The 22,110-nt window shown below is 37.4% G+C and overlaps 1 protein-coding gene across 1 annotated transcript in view; it reads right to left on the reverse strand.

The window, feature by feature from the left end:
• Positions 1-22,110, reverse strand: part of DPYD (dihydropyrimidine dehydrogenase) — a 369,255-nt gene that overhangs the window by 174,524 nt on the left and 172,621 nt on the right. The window contains exons 12-13 of the mRNA XM_014939498.1: positions 15,961-16,145; positions 8,281-8,496 (exon numbers count right to left, since the gene is read on the reverse strand). Coding sequence (XP_014794984.1) covers positions 8,281-8,496; positions 15,961-16,145 — 401 coding nt within the window. The remainder of the gene's footprint in view (positions 1-8,280; positions 8,497-15,960; positions 16,146-22,110) is intronic.

Consider the following 22,110-nt stretch of genomic DNA (forward strand, 5'->3'; position numbering starts at 1 on the left):
AAGCAACTTCTTCAACATAAAAAGAAATACTGTTCAGATTTTAGCTAAGTGTAAAATTTGCATCCATTTTTGTTTGACCGATTGGCTAACAGTTGCACTATGAATAGAAAGCAAATTTTCTCTTAAGCACTGGTCACTTCCAGAACACCACGTATTATGCTGAGCAGGAATGAACACTCCTACTTCTGGCTATTTGTTATAGAAATATTTATGTAGCAAAATACTATATATTGCAATCTTTATGCTCTTCTGAAATTCACTGGAACTGCTTCTCAGTTATGCCACTCTAAGTGCACAATGAGTTTCATCAAAATATGCAACAGTTTTCAGATTAAAAACTACCTAAAAGACTGGTTTACAAGTCTTTTATATATAAACTTCCTAAAATATTCAAGCTTGAGGCTAACGATCAAATTTATACTTTGTATATGTTAGTGCACTGTTGTTCTACTGTTTTAAACCATTCACTCCAGAAGAAAAAGGCATTAAAAATAATCAATTTCTAAACACTGTGTACAAAACAAACACATGAGCAGAAAATGAATCCTTAAACAACTATAAAATTTAAGAACCCGTAGCCTATCAAGAACCAGTTTTGCACTATGTCTAGTTTTACCTTTGATGGCCAGCTATGTGTGAAGCTTTGAAGAAGATATTGCCACTGCTGCTTTAAGCCATTGCTGGCTTAAAGACTCCACAGAACTTATGAAATTAGCTCAAGAAGCATAAGACATATAAGTTACAGCCAAGCTTACTCCTGTACATGAGGGTGAATGGAACAAGAAGAGAAAATATGGAAAGCTATTTGCTGATCCTCTGATTGTAAAAATCTGCCCTTTAGCATGGATGAGGTTTACTGACTCAATGCTCACGCCACTGCGTGACAGATCCCTCTTTGCCTTCCACTGATGAGTTGTCACATTGTGCTCCACACCTCAAGATAACAGACTTCTCTATAACAGACTCTGTGCTGTGGCTCTCATTGCAGAAGAAATACAGCATTTCTGCAATATTTAATGCCTCAGGAAGAGTGGGACTAAACATTTGCCCAAAGGTTTTAATTTTTATCATGAGCCCGTAAAAGGTTTTCATTTTTAAAGTAATAAATACAGTCACAAAGAAGGAGAGACTTTTTACAGGTAGTTGTTACACTCTTGCTTTAAAAACACAGTTCATTATCTTCAACATTCGATGTACTAACTGGCCAAAATAACCAGACTTACTAATAGTAAAAACAGATTATTGCAATGGTCCAAACCACCCCACTTGCAAATTCGTTGGTGAGAAGCAAGCCTGCAGCAATTTACGGTGTGCATCTACTTGGTGCAGACTTCAGCTGTGGTAGAAAGGGACTTGGCTTATCAATGACTTGGTTACAGCTCTCAATTCTGGATTATTTGGCCTCTCTCCTTTCACCATTTTGTTAAAGCTGCACTGCATCTCTCCAGGCTGGGATTGCTCCAGGGTGAAGATGTGCCAAGCCCCTACAGCCCCAGCTGTAAGGATTGAGCAGAAAGAACGGTCAAACATGGTGCTCTCCAGTTCCTCAGACATCAATTTTGAAACTATTAAAGTATTAGCATTTAAGGACAGCCTCCAGGCTTCTTTCTACTGGGTCAGGGCTAGGGTAAAAATAAGTAGAGATGAGATCTGGCCCTAAAGTTGAACATATCAGAGAACCACTTTTTCTTGAGGAAAAAGGAGGAAGATCTGTTTTCCTGCCACTTACCCAGATTCACAGAATGATTTGTTCCTTTTTTATAGGCAAATAACACATTTCCTGTACAAAATTATTCAAGTAAAATATAATGTTGTAACTACAGCATTTTAAAAAATAACATTCTATTGCATTTCCCTAGAATAGTCTTTTACCATCTCTCTCAAACTTTTCTAATTTTATATGGTGATTTAAAAACGTAAAAATTGGAGAACAATAAAGCTGGTACTTATTAAAATTCTTTCAGAAATATGGAACAAAATAAGGTAGGCAAAGAACTCATAAGAATAGTAAGACCAATAATAATCATTTTAACATTTGTAAAAACAAAAAATAATTCAACTCACAGAGCTTTGTATGCTAAGGAATCCTGTAAAATGCCCATTTTTCTATACAAAAAATGTAGTTAATAAAAGTCTTCTGATGTTATTTAGTAGAAAGGCAAACAGTCCTTTTTATATTTGACATTAACAATCTGATCATTTGTCTCCCCAAAGAAAGCCCATACAGATTTCATACAGACCACACAATAAAGAATAGTAATATTTCTGTTTACTGAGATATCAACTGGCATTTCGTTGCAAGTCAATGGTCTATCTTTGCTACAGCATACTAGACCTCAATCTGGCATCTACAAATGTCAAGAGTATAAAAAAAATAAAATTATGGGACGGAAATCAAAAGCATGTTCTAAATTCCTAAAAAACGAAACAAAGTTCACCTAAACATATTTGCTGCAGAAATCAGTACAATATTCAGCTGTCAATCTTGAAAAACAATGAGGGAGCGATGCTGTCAGTAGGACAGGATAATAACATTTCAAGCAGATGTTCAGGCAGGGCTCTAATTCTCACTGAACTCCCTTGGTAAGCATTTAATTTCTTTATCATATGCAAGCTAGGCAAATTGTACTTCATCAAAACTGTATTGTGAAATATTAATATTTCATATTATAGCAAAACTCCATAGAATAACCTTTGTCATATTAAGAACATCAGAATTTCAAATGTCATGGTTCTGCATTTTAATGCATCTTAAATAGCTTTTTGGCTTGGCACCATAAATTATAACTAGTTTAATCTAAATTACTATGCTGTAATATCATACAAAAATATACATTTTGTAATACAGATTCACTTCTGTGAAATACTAATGTTATGGAAAACAATGCATCATTGTACCATGATTTTTTTACCACCTTCAATTATGAAGCGAGGTGCACACAGTGCAAATGTACACAGAGAACTAGTTGGAGCCTGAATATGTACATTGTAATAACAGCACATAGAAATGTGCTATATCTTGGGTAAACCAATTAATTCTCTATGATGGTTTTAATTTAGAAATTGTTCTGAAAATATATTGTAAAATCTAGATCAATGAATTGTATAAACATATATTATGACTAGAAAGTTTTCTCCACTATGGTTTAGTTCAAATTTAATCTAGTTTTAATTGTAGCTTTGTTTTTAAAATCATCCATGCAACTTGCTCCATGGATAATGAAAAAAAATACTAAAGATTAAAATTGAAGTTAGTCTGCATGTTGATTTCTGCCGGTTCTCATAATAAAGGCAACTGTTTCCACATTATTGAAAGCGACAGCATCACAAATCAATGCATGTCACAACAGAATAAAGACAGATGTATCTGATTAATCAGAATTAAATTTTAGAAGTGAAGGAAGCATCTAAAAATCAAAGCAAACATTTCTGCTATCCCTGTTGTTTTTTTCATCTTTCTAAGCAGCCCGTACAATGCAGTGAGAGAACAACAAAGCCTGAATTCTGTTGATAAAACAAAATTTCTGCTATAAACTTCTCACTGTGGTAATGGATATGGTATAGAGATGTGCACACTTCATATAGCCTCTGACTAATTTTGATACTATGTTTATACAAACTTTCTGATTACAGGTTTTAATGCAAATTTTGTACTAAACAATACTCACCAACAAATTCTAAGTAAATAAACCAGCTCAGTATAATACTACTACTAAAAAACTCCCACTCACAGTTATTTAATTAATGCAGTATTTCACTTTGTGGGTAGTTTTCTGTACATTTAAGCTCTAAAAGAGGTCATAACTGGTATTCATTTATTGTGGACTCTATGATATGCAGCTGCCCCATTTGCCTGTGACATGCAGCTCCCCCATTTCCTATCAATAGCTTGCCAACAGAATTTACAAATAATACGTTGCGGCACAGAGTTATCTGAATAAGACAGAAATACTATTTGAACCAACAGAGCAATGAGCTATTGATCCTGCAGTCAAAAAGGGAAGACATGAATGCAGGAAAAGGTGTGTGTGAACAAGATTTTTTATTCTGCTACCATGTGTCTTTCCTAGTGATAGTCCATTTTAAAAGCAGTTATTCTCATTTCTGGAAGAAATCAAATCTACTTGATACTAAAGCAGCTCTGCAAAGATGTTTAATTTGGTAAATAAAATTCTAGAAGTCACTATTCCCCTCGCAAATACCTACAGACACATACAGCTACATAACCTATAACTAATATTTGCATAATGCTATAATATACAATACCTTCTGAAGTATTTTAAGTGCAGTATACCTAAAGGTATAAATACACCGAAGGAGTTTCAGCTATTTCTCATGTAAGCTTTTTTTACGTTTCAACAACAGTACAGTAGTATGCAAGAACAAACTTTTGCTGAATCACTTGGAGTTGAAATCCTCACCCTGCAAACAGAAAACACTACACAGGTTGTCATGAAGGCAATTATGCAGCAAAATATGTAGGTGTTTTAAAAAGGAGTGAGCACAGCACGAAACAACTCCTTCTGTGGCAACACGTGATGGTCTCAAGGTGAGGCCAAGACAGATGAGGGCTAGGAGGATGGGGGAGTAAATTATGGCCCAGGGACTGGAATTGCAGAATTGCTATCCAACAGTTCCCCCATACAAGAAAGTATGGCCTCTTATGGGCTGCAGGGATCCACAGCCTACTATTTTAGAAGAGTTTTTTGTGCTAGGTAGTGAAAGATGGAAAAAGGAGAAATTGTTCATATGAAATGAATCCTCTGTCTTAAGAGAATCACAGCTCTCCAGCCCAACTCCTTTTTATCTCTGCCCTTGGCTCTCCTTCTTCCAACATTTACCCTGCTTTTCTCTCTGATCTTATTCCATCACACAGTAGTTAATGCATGGAAACATGTTATTAGGCTGTACGTCCTTTTAACTAGCTATATGTCACTCAAATTCAGCCTACATCGGTCACTTTTGCTGAAGGATGCCCATGGTCAATACGGGAGTCAGTGGTTTCCCCATCAGTGACTGAACACAGTGATGAATTCAGCTCTGGAAAAGGGATCATTTCTCCCACTGCTAAGCTCCCCATTGCTACACAGGCAGTTTACACTTGGCCTTTAACTACTGGAAATAAGAAAGAAGGCCACAAGTTAAATCTAACCAGGATATATAAAATGAGGAGACAAGAGGGATGAGCACAGGATCCTGCTTGCATTCACATACAATCAAGGCTGAAGCAAAGGAGCTGCCAAGAACTGCGTCTAGCGAGCTCTCTTCCTCCCAGATGTTCCCCTTCTGGAAACTTTACTGTCTGGGGAGCAGTTCTGCCTCCTCCCACTGACTTCACGCTTAGATCAGGAAACCTTTTTTTCCTGGTCCTGCTATGCAGTTAGCTGCTCAGGACAGCCCAGTCTGAAATCTCTACTTCCACAGGCACCACAGCCCAAGAGAGCATACTGCCCCCTCTGAACACTGTGCAAGATTTATGTCTACATAATCAGAAGCTAAGTTCTAAAACAGAGTCGGCACCTCATGCCAATCTATATTACCTCTGAACTCTATACAAGTCAACAAGAGCAGTCTTTGTGTAGTACTCAATGTTCACACAAGAACTGCTGTACCTCATTGAGCTTTTCTTCCCATTTGAAATATTTATTTTTGTAGCATTAATTACCACGCTACTATTATAAATAAAAGCAATTTTATTTCTGCAGCACCTTGCAGCCAAGAATCTCAAATCACATCACAAATACTAAACACTACTGGGAACAATACAGTAGTGGAAAAACTAGGTAGTACTTGGTGGGACACTGTCCTACTGGACACAGCAATATACGATTCAAAAGTTTAGTTACCAGAAAAAGACTACTGCCTCCTACTGAACTTTAGAAGAAAGCTTAGCTAGAAATAATGATCACTGGATTAGAATTAATCTAAAGCACTTTTCTTAACTTTTTCTCTTTAAAATAAATACTATCTGCAATATTTTGCATCTTAAAGCAACAATTTTTTTTTTTAAAAAAAGTGTTTTATAGCCACTTAATATACTTGCTTTTTGCAATCCTCTCACTTGAAAGTTCTCCATCCGAGTCACACCTCCAGAGCATGGCATCCAGTGGAACACACTGCAGTCGGAGTCTGATGACTCAGAGTCTGCTGCTTAGTGGAGTACCAACATCACTTCCTACAACATGCACGTCTTTCCTTCTGAACTCCCACCCAAGCTGGAACTCAGCCAGTGTCTGTTTAGCTCTTGAGATACACAGTAATTAACATGCAGTCTGGCAGGACTGCGAGCATACCAGCAATAAAACTGATAAATAAATAAATCTCAGTACTTGCTATGAGTTGCCTTTATCCTAGGCACTGAATAATTACAGCTGATGGTATGTTATACACATAAGTCACTTGTAAACATACTTGAATGACATTTATGTCCTAAAAAGTGTTTTCATAAGAAACACGGTGAAGTAAAATGGAATCTCCATTGCAATCCAGAAGAGCACATACTTCCTTAGCGTTGCTTCAGGTGTGACAGCAGAAGCCAGTCCGACATATTTTATAGTGAGTGTGCTGTAGTAATACAGTGCGTTGTCCTTACATCTTTGTCATATTAGAGGACCACCCTCTATAGTTAATTCACTTATGGTACTTACCCATGTAGAGGTGGCAGAGTTACAAATCCACCTTTTCTCTTCTGCTAAGGTCTCCATTCAGCACTACACTTTTACATCCCATCTCTGAACCAAGAATAAAAGCTCCTTGTTTCCAAACTCATCTCAAAAGCTCTCGTCAGCCCATGCTACTGTTTGTCACTGGCTGACAACACATTACCATTATTCATGCTGTTACTCAGGCCTATACTCAAGAATTTACCTTTGATCCTCTTCCTCTCTCTGCAAGTCTAACTATATCTACATCCCTGCCCAAATCCTGTTTCTTTTCTCTGCACTACATTTATCAAAAGTGTTGTTTTCTTTCACTGTCTAAAATTCTTACTTTAGAATCATAGAATTGTCTAGGTTGGAAGGGACCTTAAAGATCATCTAGTCCAACCATCAACCTAACACTGACAAAAAAAAATAAATAAGAAATAAAAATCACTAAACCATATTCCTGAAGACCATGTCAACCCATCCTCCAGAGTTGGTGCCTCAACCACTTCCCTGGGCAGCCTATTCCAATGCTTGATAACCCTTTCGGTGAAGAAACGTTTCCTAATATCCAATATAATCCTCCCCTGGCGCAGCCTGAGGCCCTTTCCCCTTGTCCTATCTCCTGTGACTTGGGAGACGAGACTGACCCCCGCTTCTCTACACCCCCCCTTCAGGTAGTTATAGAGCGCGATAAGGTCTCCCCTCAGCCTCCTCTTCTTCAGACTGAACAACCCCAGCTCCCTCAGCCACTCCTCATAAGAGTTACAAGACTTTGTTTTGTATAAGACTTTGTCTCATTTTACCATTTTGAATGTAAGAGGAAACTCATCCTAATACCATTCTCAGGTCAAACAAGCAATTACACACTTTAGATCTACACAAAATGCATTCTTTTAGGTGCCACATTGAGCCATAGCCTTCAAGACTTAATTCTATCTCCTTCTTATTCCACTACATGGTACTGAAGGTTTATGTCACTATACTAGAAACCTTCAGCACAACTACTCTTCCCTTCATAGGCTTGTTTTATGTTGCCTCCATCTTTCTCTTCCACTACCCACCCAGCCTCAGGCTTACACCCACATTATCACGTTTCAACTGCAAATCCATTTCAATGGCTTATCTTGGCAGTCCTTGGCATAGAAGCTGCCTTTCATGAGTTGCTTGATAAAGCTGTTACTCATTCCCTTTGCATTCTGATCCCTCACAGAAAACATTTTCACTGCAATATTTAAAAAAAAAAAAAAAAAAAAAAAAAAAATATTTCCTTTTGATTCTTCACAGAAGTTTCCCTGCCACAACTGGTGAAGGCATGTTCCCCTCCGCTCGTCCTGACATCACCTCAAGATGGACGAAAAAAAAAAAAAAAAAAAAAAAAAGATTATTACCCTTACTAGTTGGCTAACATTAAAAGGCTGGGAAATAAAAGGGAAGAATGTAACAACAAACAAAGCCAGAAATTGTGTCATCTTTACATTGCACTGTCAGAACCTCCCAGACTAGTTGACCTACACAATGTCCCTGCTACCTTTATGCTAGCTTGATTTAATAGTGTTATTCCCAAAAGATTCAGATTTTTCAAATATACAAAGAAATGGTCACATGCTAAATATACCTTAAAATATTTCCTTACCTTATCCAAGGAGAACGTTTTAGTGACAGCAAAGCCCCATCCAGTTTCAAAAGCTCTTCGAATCATTGAAGAACTAGTAGTAGGGGTTGCACTGGCAAGGCCAAAAGGATTTGGAAACTTCAGTCCAGCCATTTCTACACTGATGTCTACTAAATCGATAGGAGTATAGAAGAGTGGTAGTTCTGGAACAGTAGGAACTGTCACACCGTGTAAGGACTGCAAAAAAAACAAAAATCACAGATATTTTTGCTGATTCCTTTTTTATATAATTTATTATTAACCCTGATAAGGGAATAATTCATATATAACAACCTAAAGTTTAAGTATCCTATTATGTTTTCAGACTTGCAAATCACCAAAACATGCAAACACTTGCATACATAACTTCTTCTGTCCAAATAGCATTCATGCCAGAATAGTATGCCATGCTGGAAATAACTGAAGAATGATAATAATGAAGGAGTTATTTCACATCCTGGTACTGGTAATCCTGGTTCAGTTCAAAGATTTGTTCAGCCATTTTGAACAGCCAGTTTTGTTCTCTACAGCAGCCATCAGCAGTGAGACTGAAAAAACCAAACAACAGGGTACCCACAGGCAGACCCTTGCTAGTTTTCTTCCCAAGTGCCAATCTACAAAAAGTGTAGGGAGTTGTGAAAAATGAGGGCATGCATCCTTGTGCAGAATCACTCAGCCCTAACTCAATATATTTTGAACTCCTGCACCTTTTTTCCCCCTTTTTAAAGATTTTATCCAGCCTATGCAATGGGATACATATCAATATATGCAAAACTATTATTGTTTTAATATTTAACTGTATTAAAATGAACACCTTAAGGATGACAAAAAATTAGACTCTGATTTGGGATCAAAGAAGAACATACACATTATGGCTTTGACACCACAGTCACTTTGTTTTCATTTTCAAGACAGCTTTTCCTCTGGAGAGTCAGTGAAAAGCTTTCAATGGAAATCTTGCATCTAATATTGTAAAAATTGTACAGAGAAAATATTTTCCCATGTATGGATGCTGAATGGCATCCTAATCAGGCTGTGGTAGGTAGAATTAAAATCTTTGCTCACTCAGATGGTTGACTTAATAAAATCACAAAGAAATAAAGCAAGAATTTCTAACAGAGAGAAGGCCTACACAGTCTGTGTTCCTAGTAAGTCCCAGGATAAGATCACAGCGGTTTCTTCTGTCCATAAAACAAAGAATTCTTCAGCAGGACAAAAAGAACCACTCCTGGAGGTGTGGGAAGATTTCCTGTTAACAGAGTAAAAACCTCAGCCATTGCCAAATTGCTGCCTTTTAGGTTGTTGTTGTTCAGGGTTTTTTTTAAGGAACTCATTTACCCCACTTTAACCTGTGAAAACTAATAGGCATGGACGGGATTAGGAGGGTTTTGTTTGTTTTAGCGCCTTTTGTTTCAAAACCTGAGCGTTCACGTCTGTTTTGGGACTGCCTGAATTCATGTCTCAGATTGTGACCCCAGATCTTCGATTCCTTGGACACAGAGGATATGTTTTGGGCCCAAATTTTCTGACGGTATTAAAGCACTGAAAATAGTGGAATTGCCCTAGCCTGAATGATGCAAACCTGAATGCATCCTTGATGGTGGACATTTTGAGAAAAGCTACCTTTTAAAGATCCCAAACACATGGGACCAAACTCCCTTCAGCATCACAACCTCTCCAGCTAGCAGCTAATGCAGCCACACTTTATAAAAAGCCAGACATCCTTCCTTTCCTCCCTCCTGAGTGCTCACTGCTTCCTGCATGTCATACTCCACAGGGCTGGTTTCCTACATCAGTGGAATCAGAGTTCTTAGAAGACCAAACAGCCCAGCATCTACATCTCAAAAACTTTTTGTTAAACGACAAATCAAAGAAAAAGAAAAGAAAAAGAAGAAAAAAGAAGCATTGTCTTTTGATTAATTTGGGTTTGATTTAATCCTTTTAACTTTTTTTGGTCTTTCTTGACGTAAGTTGAAACTAAATTTCAACTGCAAAATGCTGTTTGCAATGCCAAAACAGAACTTCCTAGATCACACAACTGAAATTAAAGCTTTTTTTAAATGTTAGCACTTTTTCTCTCCTACATATTTGGAAGCAGGGAAATCTGCTGAAACCAACATTGATATACCCTTACCCTAAACTCTTTGATACTGATTCTGTAAGAATGACAGAAAAAAAAAAAAAAAAGACAAAAAAAAAAAAAGAGAAAGGTTTTTGGCCAATTTCACTCTATGCGCACATGTGAGTAATCTATCTAATTTTACATTTTTAAAGCACTTATGTGGTAAGTCATTTGCTATCCAGAATTGTTCAAATGTTCTCTGAGAATATATTTCAGTCTGTGGATCACTCAAGAACTATTCATTGCTTGTTTAACTGTAATATTGATTGCTATAGACAGACAAACAGATTAAGTGCTTAATATGCACCTTATGTTAAATTGTACTTTTTCTTTTCCTAAACAGGACAATTTAATATCTAGGTGAGTTGCTCTCACCTAAAATAAGCATTGCTTGGAGTTATTCTTAACTAGAGACCCAAAATGAGCTTTCTGTGATAATACAGAAAATAAATCCTGTAGAAGACAGAAAAGATAAAATCCACTAGAGCAGTGAAAGACTTCTGAACCAGGTGTTTGAATACATCCATGCAAAAATAGGTCTTGCCTCCTGCATGCCATCAAGCAAGCCGGTCATAAGCAACTTTCCAAACCATATGCAAACAGGTCTATCCTTCCTGCCAATCTCCCCTCACCAAGAGCAAAACCACAAACAATTCCACCCAGACACACTCAAGCCCTGGAAGAAGTGCCTAATGGTTTGTTAATGATGAGATGACCCAGGGGAAGGTGGCAGGAGGAGGAGAAAATAAGGTATCAATGGAATAAACCAAGTCTTAAAAACACACAGGGGCAGGATGCAGCTGAAGGTTCAGTAGCCGGTGGCTATACATCCTCACAGATTTATCTCCCTCCTTCCTATCACTTCCCTTTTTGCTCTATTTATTTTTTCCTGGTTGTTCCTTTCAGCACAATGCTTATAAAAGAAATAAATTTACTAAGCCCTGATGTGTTGTTTTCTACAAAGCAAAACTTTTGGCAAACTAAAATGTTTTATAGCTTCCTGAAAACAAAATCATCTTTATAATGAAGGATTTCCCTGACATTGCACAAACAAATAGGAAAAGAAAGCCTGCAGGCAAGGGTTTATTTATAATAACTCTTCCCTTGATTTTTAAAAATAGAGGACAAAGTCCTCTAATTTGATGCCAACCAGCTGAGCTAACAATATTGCAGGTACTCATTGTTCCAGTCATGGCAATTTTTTGGATACTGGAACAGGGTGGTGAAAAATCCCCAGCCTGTTCCTTGCAGTGGCCCTACCTTACTCTAACCAGGATATGCCCAGAGGCAAAAGCAGCCCCGTCTGTAGCACAGGGATGAGAGACAGGAACTCAGCTTTAGACCTGATACAATTTGTGACATTCATTTTCTTTAGATGGAGAAAATTCTTAACCACAGTGATATGGTCTAACTCCATTTTCGGGCCTTTAACAAAGATAGACTGTGAAAGTGAGTAGTTGCATTACTGTTATTTTTCACAGAGAGCCTTCTCTACAAATCCTACTGCCTGGAAGAGTTTTCCTGAATACTTTCATCTGACTCCTGCTTTCTCTATTTTTAAGTCCGATCTTAAAACGTACCGGTTCTCCTTTGCATGTGCTTCTTCTATCCTCTCTCTGATTATCCATTACTAAACTTTATTACATATGTTTAAACTTTGTTAAATATGTTTATGTTATTTCATACAACCTCATAACGGCTGTAGAAGGGATGCCTGGGGACCATCTAGTCCAACAGCCTTGCTCAAAGCAGGGTCAACTAGAGCAGGTTTCTCAGGGCTCTGTCCAGTTGAACAGAGATTTTTTAAATTCCTTTCTGGCTTTCTGTTTCTGGAACAGACTGGAACATATTGTTTACTCAGTTGTAAGCAACTAAAATACCAGGTTTCCTGCACTTGCATTTAGTCAACCTTTTTGCAAATGGTGCTTTGTTACTCCTCTCCATGCTAGTGTTTCATATGTTGTTCTGTCTAAACAAAGAGACATTCAATTTTTCCTTTGGTTATCCTGAAAGAAGCAGACAACATAACTAATGGCTTCAAAGACAAGCTTCGTGGGAACCACCCATCTCTGCTATTGATTATGAAATAATGTACACTCATGCATGCTTGAGGAATATATGAGAATGGTCAACCTTCATAAAAGAATCAACAACTATATTCTTCAGATACAAAGCTCGTATATTTTTTGACAGCACAGATAAAGAAAGAAATCGCAAATATACAATACTGGTTCAAAATAACACAGTGATGTGCTCAAAATTCATATCGAATAGTATCTTAGCAAAGTGCAATTTATATCATAGAATAGAATAGAATCATAGAGTAGAATCATCTAGGTTGGAAAAGACCCTTGGGATCATCGAGTCAACCATCTACCCTACCCTACAAAGTTGGGATCCAGCCCTTTATTTTTAAATGTATCATGTACATTTCAGTCTAGGAAAAATATAAAAGAAACTGTCCACATTGGGAAGATTACAGTAAAGAAAATATAGATTTAAATAAAAGAAAGCTTATTGTGAACAAGAGAAGAAAAGTCAGTTTTTAAGACGTATTTTAGTGAGAAGAAGATGGCAGCTTGACTGCCACATACAGGAAAATGCTTCGCAGGTAAGTGTGAATAGAGCAGGAGTGAAGCATCAAGGTTGGCGCAGTGGCCCAAGAAGAAAATACTGGAAGAACCGCGATGCAAGAGCTGTCTTTGCTCTCAAGGCAGGCATAGAAAATTAGAAGTTAGTCCTGGATAATTGTGAATAACCCCAACTATAGCTATTATATTATTAAATCCCATACAATGATGAAAAAGAAATTTGTGGTAACTGAGGTACAGAAGAGAACAGCAGCCTATATTGCTTCTGCACAAGATCAGAAATCCACTGTTGGACAAAAGTGAAGGCCATTGCAATCCCTAAACTAAATTGAGATTATTTTACAGAAATTTTTACATCATTCATAGAATAACAAAAAAGGTTGAATCCTGAAAAATGTTGTGAATAGTAGACAGTTGCATGAATTAGGCTGATTCTGTTTGAATCTCTAATAACTCTAAGAGTGGTTCTAGGAAGACTGACTGTATTTTCTAACAGGTTCTACTACAACTATCCCTAGTTAGGCTTTGACTGGTCATGTTTATAGAAACTAACCTGACACAGCTGCAGGCAATAATTTCTGAGATGAACCTATGCTTCATATAGTGGGAGGAATATGTTAAGAAGCAGGAGATATTTAGGCAACTAATGATGGAACGTTTCCAGCATAAGAGCAGCCAAGAAGCTTCTGTAAATAACTCCCAGTTTTGAACATAAGGTATTTCTGCTGGAGAGTCCTTGAGTCTGGATCTCATGCTTCACTTGACCACATGCCAGAGCTTGCAACGATTGGAGTTTCAGGGCAAATATCAGGCCCATCTGTTTGCTTAGCCTTTTGCCTGGAGTAGGTTGGGATATAAGCAGTGTGCAGTTCAAACAGTGCATTCTGCAAGAAGTCAGGATGGTGTTTTGAGTTTCAGTGTTTGACACGGTCTTGGGTTGGTCGAGAAACCCTATGGAATAAATTTATTTTGCTAAAGGCTGACTGCATTATTTATAGATCCTGGTGCTGAGATTGTTGGCAATTTTGGAAATGGCTACCTATTCCTGTAACTAAAATGCAAACGGATAGATGGTATCAATGTATTTATTTAAAATTTAATGCGTACTCAGATTCAGACTTTCAGATCACAGGAATATTTCTTGCCTTAGAATCTCACAGTAGAGAGAAAATAAGGTGGTGTGTAAGGGTATTTTTTTCATTTGATACTGGAAGTTCCCAGAATACAAGGCTGTGAATTTAGCGCATGCACATACATGTGCACAAAGGCTTGCACACATACACACCTACCCCTGTAAACATCAGGGTAACACAATCCTTTCTAAACAACTTTTTTAAAAAACAAACTCTCCTCTAGTCACTAAAATTTCTACCAGGCCCAAACACTGGTGAAGTAAATTGCCAAATTACAGCACTCTGCACCACAGCAACCAGATTTTACAAGGGCTGCACATCCAAATAAATGCCCCTGGGCAACCCATTCATCTAACAGCTGGAAAGGTGACACTTGACATTTGGAAACTTTCCTGTGAAGATTGCTGTAAGGCTTTCCCATTAGCTTCCTGGTGAGACTGTAAGGTCGAATAAGCTGCCTTGAAACCTGCAAAGGGTAACGAAAATGCTCTAATATCACAAGCCTGCTTAATTTAAAATTCTAATTCTCAAGCCATGACTATTCAGATTTTTTCCAAAGTATTCAATACATTCCAGAGTGGGGAGAAAAAAAAGCAAGTTTTGAGGAGGAAGCAACATGATAAAGGAGGGTTTTTAAGTGATGCATGTATTTCTAGAGGTTAAAGAGCAAGGAGACAAAAAGGAGGAGATACCCTATCACAGTCACCCAAATTCACTGTGCACTGAGAAATTAAGCAAGCAGGTCAGGGATTAAAGATGTTTCACACTCAGCATTTTCTTAGGATCTAAGAAGGCAGGACACAAACAGTGCTTTAGAACAAGTGAGAAAAAATATGCACAGATACTAACAACAAGCTTTCAGTTGAAGTATTTTTAGGAAGTGAAATCAGACCCCAACAGCATGAAATTGCACAAACATGCAATCAGAGAGGCTTTGAGCAGATGGATGGGGGAGAAAGACATCGAGCTGTTACAGTCCCAACTTCAGTTGTTCAAATCTCTTTTTGTGGGAGAGTGAATCATGTATCATGTTTCCGAAAAGTTCCTTGCACTATGAACACACTCTTTGTCAGCTGGTTCTCCACACACAGGCTGTGTCTCCTGTCTCTGCAGGTTCCTCTGCAGTTCCTCTAGGCTTTGTGCTCATTCTTTTACTAGAAAAATTAGGGCAGAGGTGCTCAGTCACACACAAAGAGCACTGAAAAGGAAAAAGCAGTTACCAGGTTTGTCAGGTCTGTACCCCTTAAACTCATATTTTCCAGGTAAATTATCCTTTGCATTATTTTCCCCTGTGCATTCTTGTGTCCAGGTTATCAGCCTCATCAGAGCAAACTTTGGTCCCGGTGTGTGTAATCTGAGTGCTCTATGAACTCCCAGTACGCTTGTACTCTAAAAACTCCCCAAGTAACTACACTGGCAGTAATTTTTTACTTTATGCACTATTGACAGATTTTACTTTTTAATACTGATGAGCTCACTTCTTTTTCCCAACTAATTAGGACTTCTACTTGCACTCCGTATTGTGCAGGAAGGCTTGCTAACCCTTGAGCGAAATTCAGAGCTGGGGCCAAGAAAACGTTGCTTGGATTCTAGTGTTAAGATAACATAAGAAGGATTGGTTCAACTACCCAAACCGAAGTATATGATCCAAGTTCAGCGAATCTATAAGGTTCAAATCACCAGATAATCTAAGTATCAGTTCATCAGAATTTGCATTTTTAATCTAAAACACAATGAAATTATTTTAATAATCTCAATAAAAGTATCTACAAACAGATAGAAATGGGAAAGAGAAAAGTACTTTTCAAAAAATCACCTGTATGTATCTGTGCATGTACCAGGAAGCTTGTTTTCCATCATTTACTGATTCCACCGTAGTGTTCGCAAGACCACCAATGTCACCCCCTGCAAAAACCCAGGGTTCACTTGTTTGCATAGTTTCCGGATCTACTTCAGGAAGACCCCATCTGTTAAACTTGATAGGTGCCATGGCCTCTTTAACTGTAATCAAAGTGAAAGACAACTATGTTAATAGGAGAAACATAAAATTGTTGGTAAAACCTGTCAAATACACACTGATAACAATTAGAAAAGCAGTTCCGAGTCCTAGTTTACTTAAACATAAATTTACCGTAGGAAAGTCCTTTTATATACATGAACGTTTTTGTTGAGCTAGTGGAGGTATGTAATTACAAACAGGGCTCAGAGGAAAGAACAACATCGTGTTATACAGAACAGCAGCTTGGTAGTATCAGAAAAGTAACTAGATTCCTGTGTGCCTGCAAAGCCAGACCTGCGTACAAGATAAATGTACACAAGTGTCACAAGAAGTGACGGTCTCGTTGCAGGCTCAAGAAATAATTGGTGCTAATTTTCTTCTGGTCACTGCCTGAGAACACGTTGCTTATCCCAGGAGCTGGGATTCACAAAGTCATTCTCACCAGCATTATTCATCTCCCAGTCCAGCACTTCTGAAAATCCTATTAATGAGGAATATTAACAAAGGAAAAATAAATATTCACCCTTTCCCTCTACCCATAGCTTTATAGTGCATTTACCATACAAACATGTTTTCTCCTGAATAAACTACCATACACTCTCTTGTGCAACCTAAAATGCAGCATATGATTTTTGAGGTTTAAAATGAAAAAAGAATGTTTATGATGTAATTTCTAGAAATTAATTTAGATCTCAAGAATTTATTAACCCTCACAACAGAAATGATACTCTGCTATTTTTTGACAGGTCATTATTAAACCTGACTGAAAATTTTTAGATGGCATATTTTCCCGCCAGGAAATGTTATGCTATCAAAGCTTTGGCTTGAAAAGGGTGTTGGGTTTTAAAGAAATTTAATTCTGAAAAAGATATGTTTCAATAAATTCAAAACCATCTTGACTCAATATTTAAACTCAGAACATTCTGAAAGTGAGGCTCACTTTGAAACTTGTTACGCATATTAAGTACAAAACTATAAAAACACAATCAAAATGAAATGCTTGGATGAAGACTAAGCATTTTTCTTTTGTATCTTTTTCACTGCAATTTCTGAGTGTTTTTTTAGAAAATGCATTAAGATGTCTTAATTTTTTTCATTTTAGTAAACAACATGCATAAGCATTCTGCACATGAACTATTACTGTCCTTAAAAATAATGTAGATGTGAAAATAATTAAAAAAAATATGATACTGCATGGCATTATACAAATGGCATTAAATACTCATAAATGCTCTGAAGACTCAGAAAAAATAATGCCCTATATTAATATGATTTTTATTATGCATTTTTTAATTATTTTATGATGATCAAAAAGACACTTCAAATTAGCTCCATTAAGAGAATCACTTTTTCAATAAATATTTTGAGCAAATGTTGATGACTTATACCAAAATGAAGGGTTTTAATATGTTTTGTTTACAGGAACTGAAAATTCTGCAATAAAAGGCAGCTTAAAATTGCAATGTCCCTCAGGGACATACTACTAGCAGATGCGGATTGCCAAGGTCAATTAAACTGATGTAGTTGTGCTGTCATATATGTAAAAGAGAAACCTGCCAGTTTAAGACAAGAGTATTTCTCCAATCTGAGGGCAAAGTCACAGTACTGCCCATGCGCACACCTGAGTTTACAGGAAGCTTCAAACCCATCTTTCTTGCACATCAACGTGACGGAATTTTCTTCCCAGGCTCTGTATCTCCCTTCACCTCCAAATCAAACACTAGAAATGTATTTTAAAGTGGGTGCTGTGTATAATCCAGAGCAAAATAATAAAATAGAAAGCAAGGTACAAACATTGTCACCTACTTGTCCCACCTATGCCCTCTTCCTCACCCCTGGCACACACAAATATCCAGAGTACTCAAATCCAAAGTAATTTTTTTTTTACAACTGGTTCAGAAGCCAAAATGACAGAAGACAGTTTTAAACTGTCTCAAACTCAAACATGGTAGCAGTTTTTCATACCAAGAGTATTTAATCTTCCAGACCTATTGCTTGCACAGTCACTCCCACCCCACATATACTTGTGGTTTAACTTGGCAAAAATCATATTTGCATAGTAAAAGAGTAAAAAAAATTATGAAATGTTTTCCTTTAAAAATATTTAAATTACTGTAAGATCACACCAAACACAACCTTCAGACGGAAACATTTTTCAGTCAGTTTGGTCTGTTTGGTTGGGTTTAGGGGTTTTTTTTGTTTCTTTCTTTTTTAAAAAAAAAAAAAAGGCTGATAATGACTGATAGTAGTTTTATTAAGAATGCTTCAGTAATATTTATAAATCAATACATTAACTTTCTCTTTATTTCTCAGACTGTCTGTACTTCAAGAAAGCTTTTGATCATCTTATATTTGTCACATATAGGATAACTTACTGCATGCAGTGGTAGCATCTCAGCATGTGGTCTAGACTGCTCTCACAAGCTAAATACATACAGGCTTGTAAAGACATGTTTGGAAAAAACCCAGAGGAAAACTTGGTGCTGCGGGATTTGGTATTGGGTATTTTAATAGATGACTTTTGTTTCTCTGAGACACAACTGAACCACAGTAAAAGTGTTAAAGGGCAACATGCTATTGGAGATGTTAGTTTTTCAGAAGAAATGATGTAAAACTGGAAGTTCTGACTACTTTTCTCATCTTGTGGAAAAATAGAGTATTACCTCTGTTATCCTGGATCTATTACATTTCTCAAATCTATCTTTAGATTGCTTTCTGCTAAAATAGCTGTCTGGACATAATTATACCAATAGCTTTTTCAGTGCAAAGAATGCCCAACATACCTTCACCTGAAACATCTCCTCAGGGCTGGGGGATTTGTCTGCTTGATCAGTATTTTTAAAATTGGGAAAGAACATTTCCCAGGTGGCAAGGTTGACACAGTATCTGGCAGCTATTTCCTTTGGTCTTTTTTATAATATCCAAGATTTAGGTTAAATAAAAATAAGGGCATGATTTAAAAGCATCTTATATAAGAGATCCTAACATCCTCACAACTTGGATCTGGTACCCAGGGCAACTGTGAGGCTGAAGATAACACCTGCTAAACCACCTGCAGAAAGAAGGGGAGAATTTTGGTCTTCACAAAGGGAAGTCCCTTCTCTGTCCCTGCAGGGGCTGAGAGAGAGTCGAAGAGCCAAATCTGAGCTTGAAAGAAGGTGATCCCAACTATCGATTCTCTGAACTGCTGTTTGACAATAAGAAAACTAGACACCTAATGCTTTTGTTGGTGCATGATTTGGGGCAATGTAAAGAAAAGACCGCAGCCTCATACTCCTGAAAGTTTAGCTTTTCTCTTAAAAATTCAAAGTACAATCCTGTGGCTGTACTGCCTTCTCCTCCATATCCTGGTGAGATATATATAATTTGAAAAGATCCTTCTGGATGAAAGGCAACATACAATTGAATTATTCTAATGCTATCAAGTGATGCTAACACAAATAACACCAAACAAAAGGACAGTTCTGAATATATATTCCAAATTTGCTATATTCACAGAGCAAACAAACACAAATGGAAAAGCAGCAGCAAATTATAGCACTTGCAAAAACAATATTAAAATATAAGTGAATACAGAAAAAATATTTTAATTAACAAAACAAATCAAATGGAAAAGATTCCTCAAATAAAGCTCTAAAAGTAAGTCTCTGTGTGTGTTTGACTGCCATGACTAATTATGTATCCATGTAATGTGTGTTCAATTTGGGCTTATTTAAATAGCAGAAATGCTCATTAGCTGCACTATATCTGTGAAGCTTCAATAAACAGTTTAATGGTTTTTATGTTTAACCAATTTCATAAGTTCCTGTAATTTTAGCTTTAGTAGCTCATTAATGTTATTTTTGATATCCATCTTACAGGCTTCCTTTACAGTGAGTAGTAGCATTACTTCAGAAAAATACAAATATACTGTAACTTTCTTAATCTCAAATATAAAACCACAGCTGTCACATGCACCAACAGACTGATTAACTCATGACATTGCCCAGTCTAAATGCCCAGCAAATAAAGAAAGGCACGATCATGCTTCCCACAGTCTGTGCCCCACGAGTGTACTTAAAAAGTGGTTTGACTGGATACAACTGGGTACAGGTATGCTAGGAGGGGCTCCTGTTGCAAGCTGGTACTGACTTTTTTTTCTGCCTGTTACCAGCAAGCAAATGCGTACTGATGCCTCTCGGGTGAAAGAGCAGAATTTCTGCTCTAAATTAACAGGGCTTTGGACGTCATCATGAAGCCACCTTTGGATACTGGAAATTGGTAATCATTTCAGGGTGTGGAATCGCTGCACTCAAACTCATTCAGTAAACCCATTTGTGGAGAAAAATCCTATTCCAAGTGTCTCAGCAGGAAAATTCCTACCTATTTCACTAGGAATTCTCTGAAACTACATAAATTTCTGGGTTTTATTACAATTTTTTTAAAAGTCTGGTGACTAAAAGCCTATTCAGTGTGTGCAAGGCAGATGCTGTGCTACTAGGAAGACACCAGGTCACCCCTGTGGGCATTCCCAGCTGGGGCATCTCACCTACCTCTCTTCCTCCCTCATAGTCTCTCATTGGATAGTCAAGGCTTCAGGGCTTGTTGGCTGAAGTTACCCAGTTGTCTGAGCAGCCTGTATGAAGAAATCCAACACTCCCTGCAGGTTTGCTGCCTCCTGTACTATTTGAAGTTCTGCATTTGTATAAAGGAAATCCAAAAAACTTTTTCACTTATGAGGTCAGAGCTCTGCCAGCTTTTTCCCTTTTCCTCTAGCAAATGCTTCTCAATGTATAGAAATAAATATTAAGTGGGGGTCAATTAAATAATAAAATTGCAAGCTGTTTGGGCAAATTTATCTTTGCTGTATGTTGAACTATACTGAGGGGGCAGTAAACTTTTTAGGGTTTGCTGCTGCAGTTTCCAAGCGAGATGACAGTTGTACTGAAAGTAAAAGCAACATATCTGAATGTTCTAACTGCGTCCCAGAAATGTGAAATAAAAGTTTTCCCTTCAGCTACCATGCAACAGCTACCTACTACCAAAAATGTATTTTTGCTCACAAATAGCCTGCTATCTGGGGGGGGGGGGGGGGGGCGGTATTTGGAGTTGCTTGGATATTTTTCCATTGCCCTTTTTTGTCTCTCCAGAAAATAAAATAGACATTATCATGCTAAGATTCAGTGTTCTGGAAAATGGGAATACTTCATCTTTATTGCTGCCTGCTAAACAGTGTTGCCAGTTCCCCATCCTGTCTTAATCCCCTTGTCCTGCACTGCATTTTGTAGTGCATTTTGAACAAATGGACTATTTTCCATACTTTCTCCATGGTTCTCCTTCAGGAAAGTCCAGGTTCTCCTCAGAAATTCAGGAAAATAAATCAGAACAAGAACATTTGTTCCAGGGAAAAGTTGTGCAGTCCAAAAATAATGTTCACTTTTGCTACCAGAATTAAATGGATTAGAAAATGGTTATTCAAATTTTTAGAGTTTAGAACAACTGGACTGGTGTTAAGTAGGATGCTGAGGCTGTACACAGTGCTAGGGAGTACACTGAAATACATCTGCATATATTGAGTAGTTGCAATTTGGAATGGTAACAGAAGATACTTCAGTAGTTCACTAACACATCATAGGCCTCCAAAATAACAAACCAAGCAAAAGAGCAGGAAAACAAGGAGAGGTACAAAATTCTCTCACGGCTCTTTGGTTGGACTCGATGATCCCATCCCATCCCTGATCTTCTCCAACAGAAATGATTCTATGATTCTTTGTTTATATGGGTCAGTTATGATGCTTTGAAGGCACTGGAAAGCCATGCAATAAAAAAAAAAAAAGCAGCTTGTGCTTGAAAAAGATCTTTTTTTTTCAACAAGCAGCAAAACATTTTTTTTTACTCCATCCACAGTAGCTTGATTTGAACAATCTGTTGGGTTTTTTTACTGGTTTCAGTAAAGTGGTAATGTTCTTAAAATAGACTAGAAGGCAA

Source organism: Calidris pugnax, unplaced genomic scaffold (genome assembly GCF_001431845.1).
Source record: "Calidris pugnax isolate Ruff unplaced genomic scaffold, ASM143184v1 scaffold18, whole genome shotgun sequence".
Lineage (NCBI taxonomy): Eukaryota > Metazoa > Chordata > Aves > Charadriiformes > Scolopacidae > Calidris > Calidris pugnax.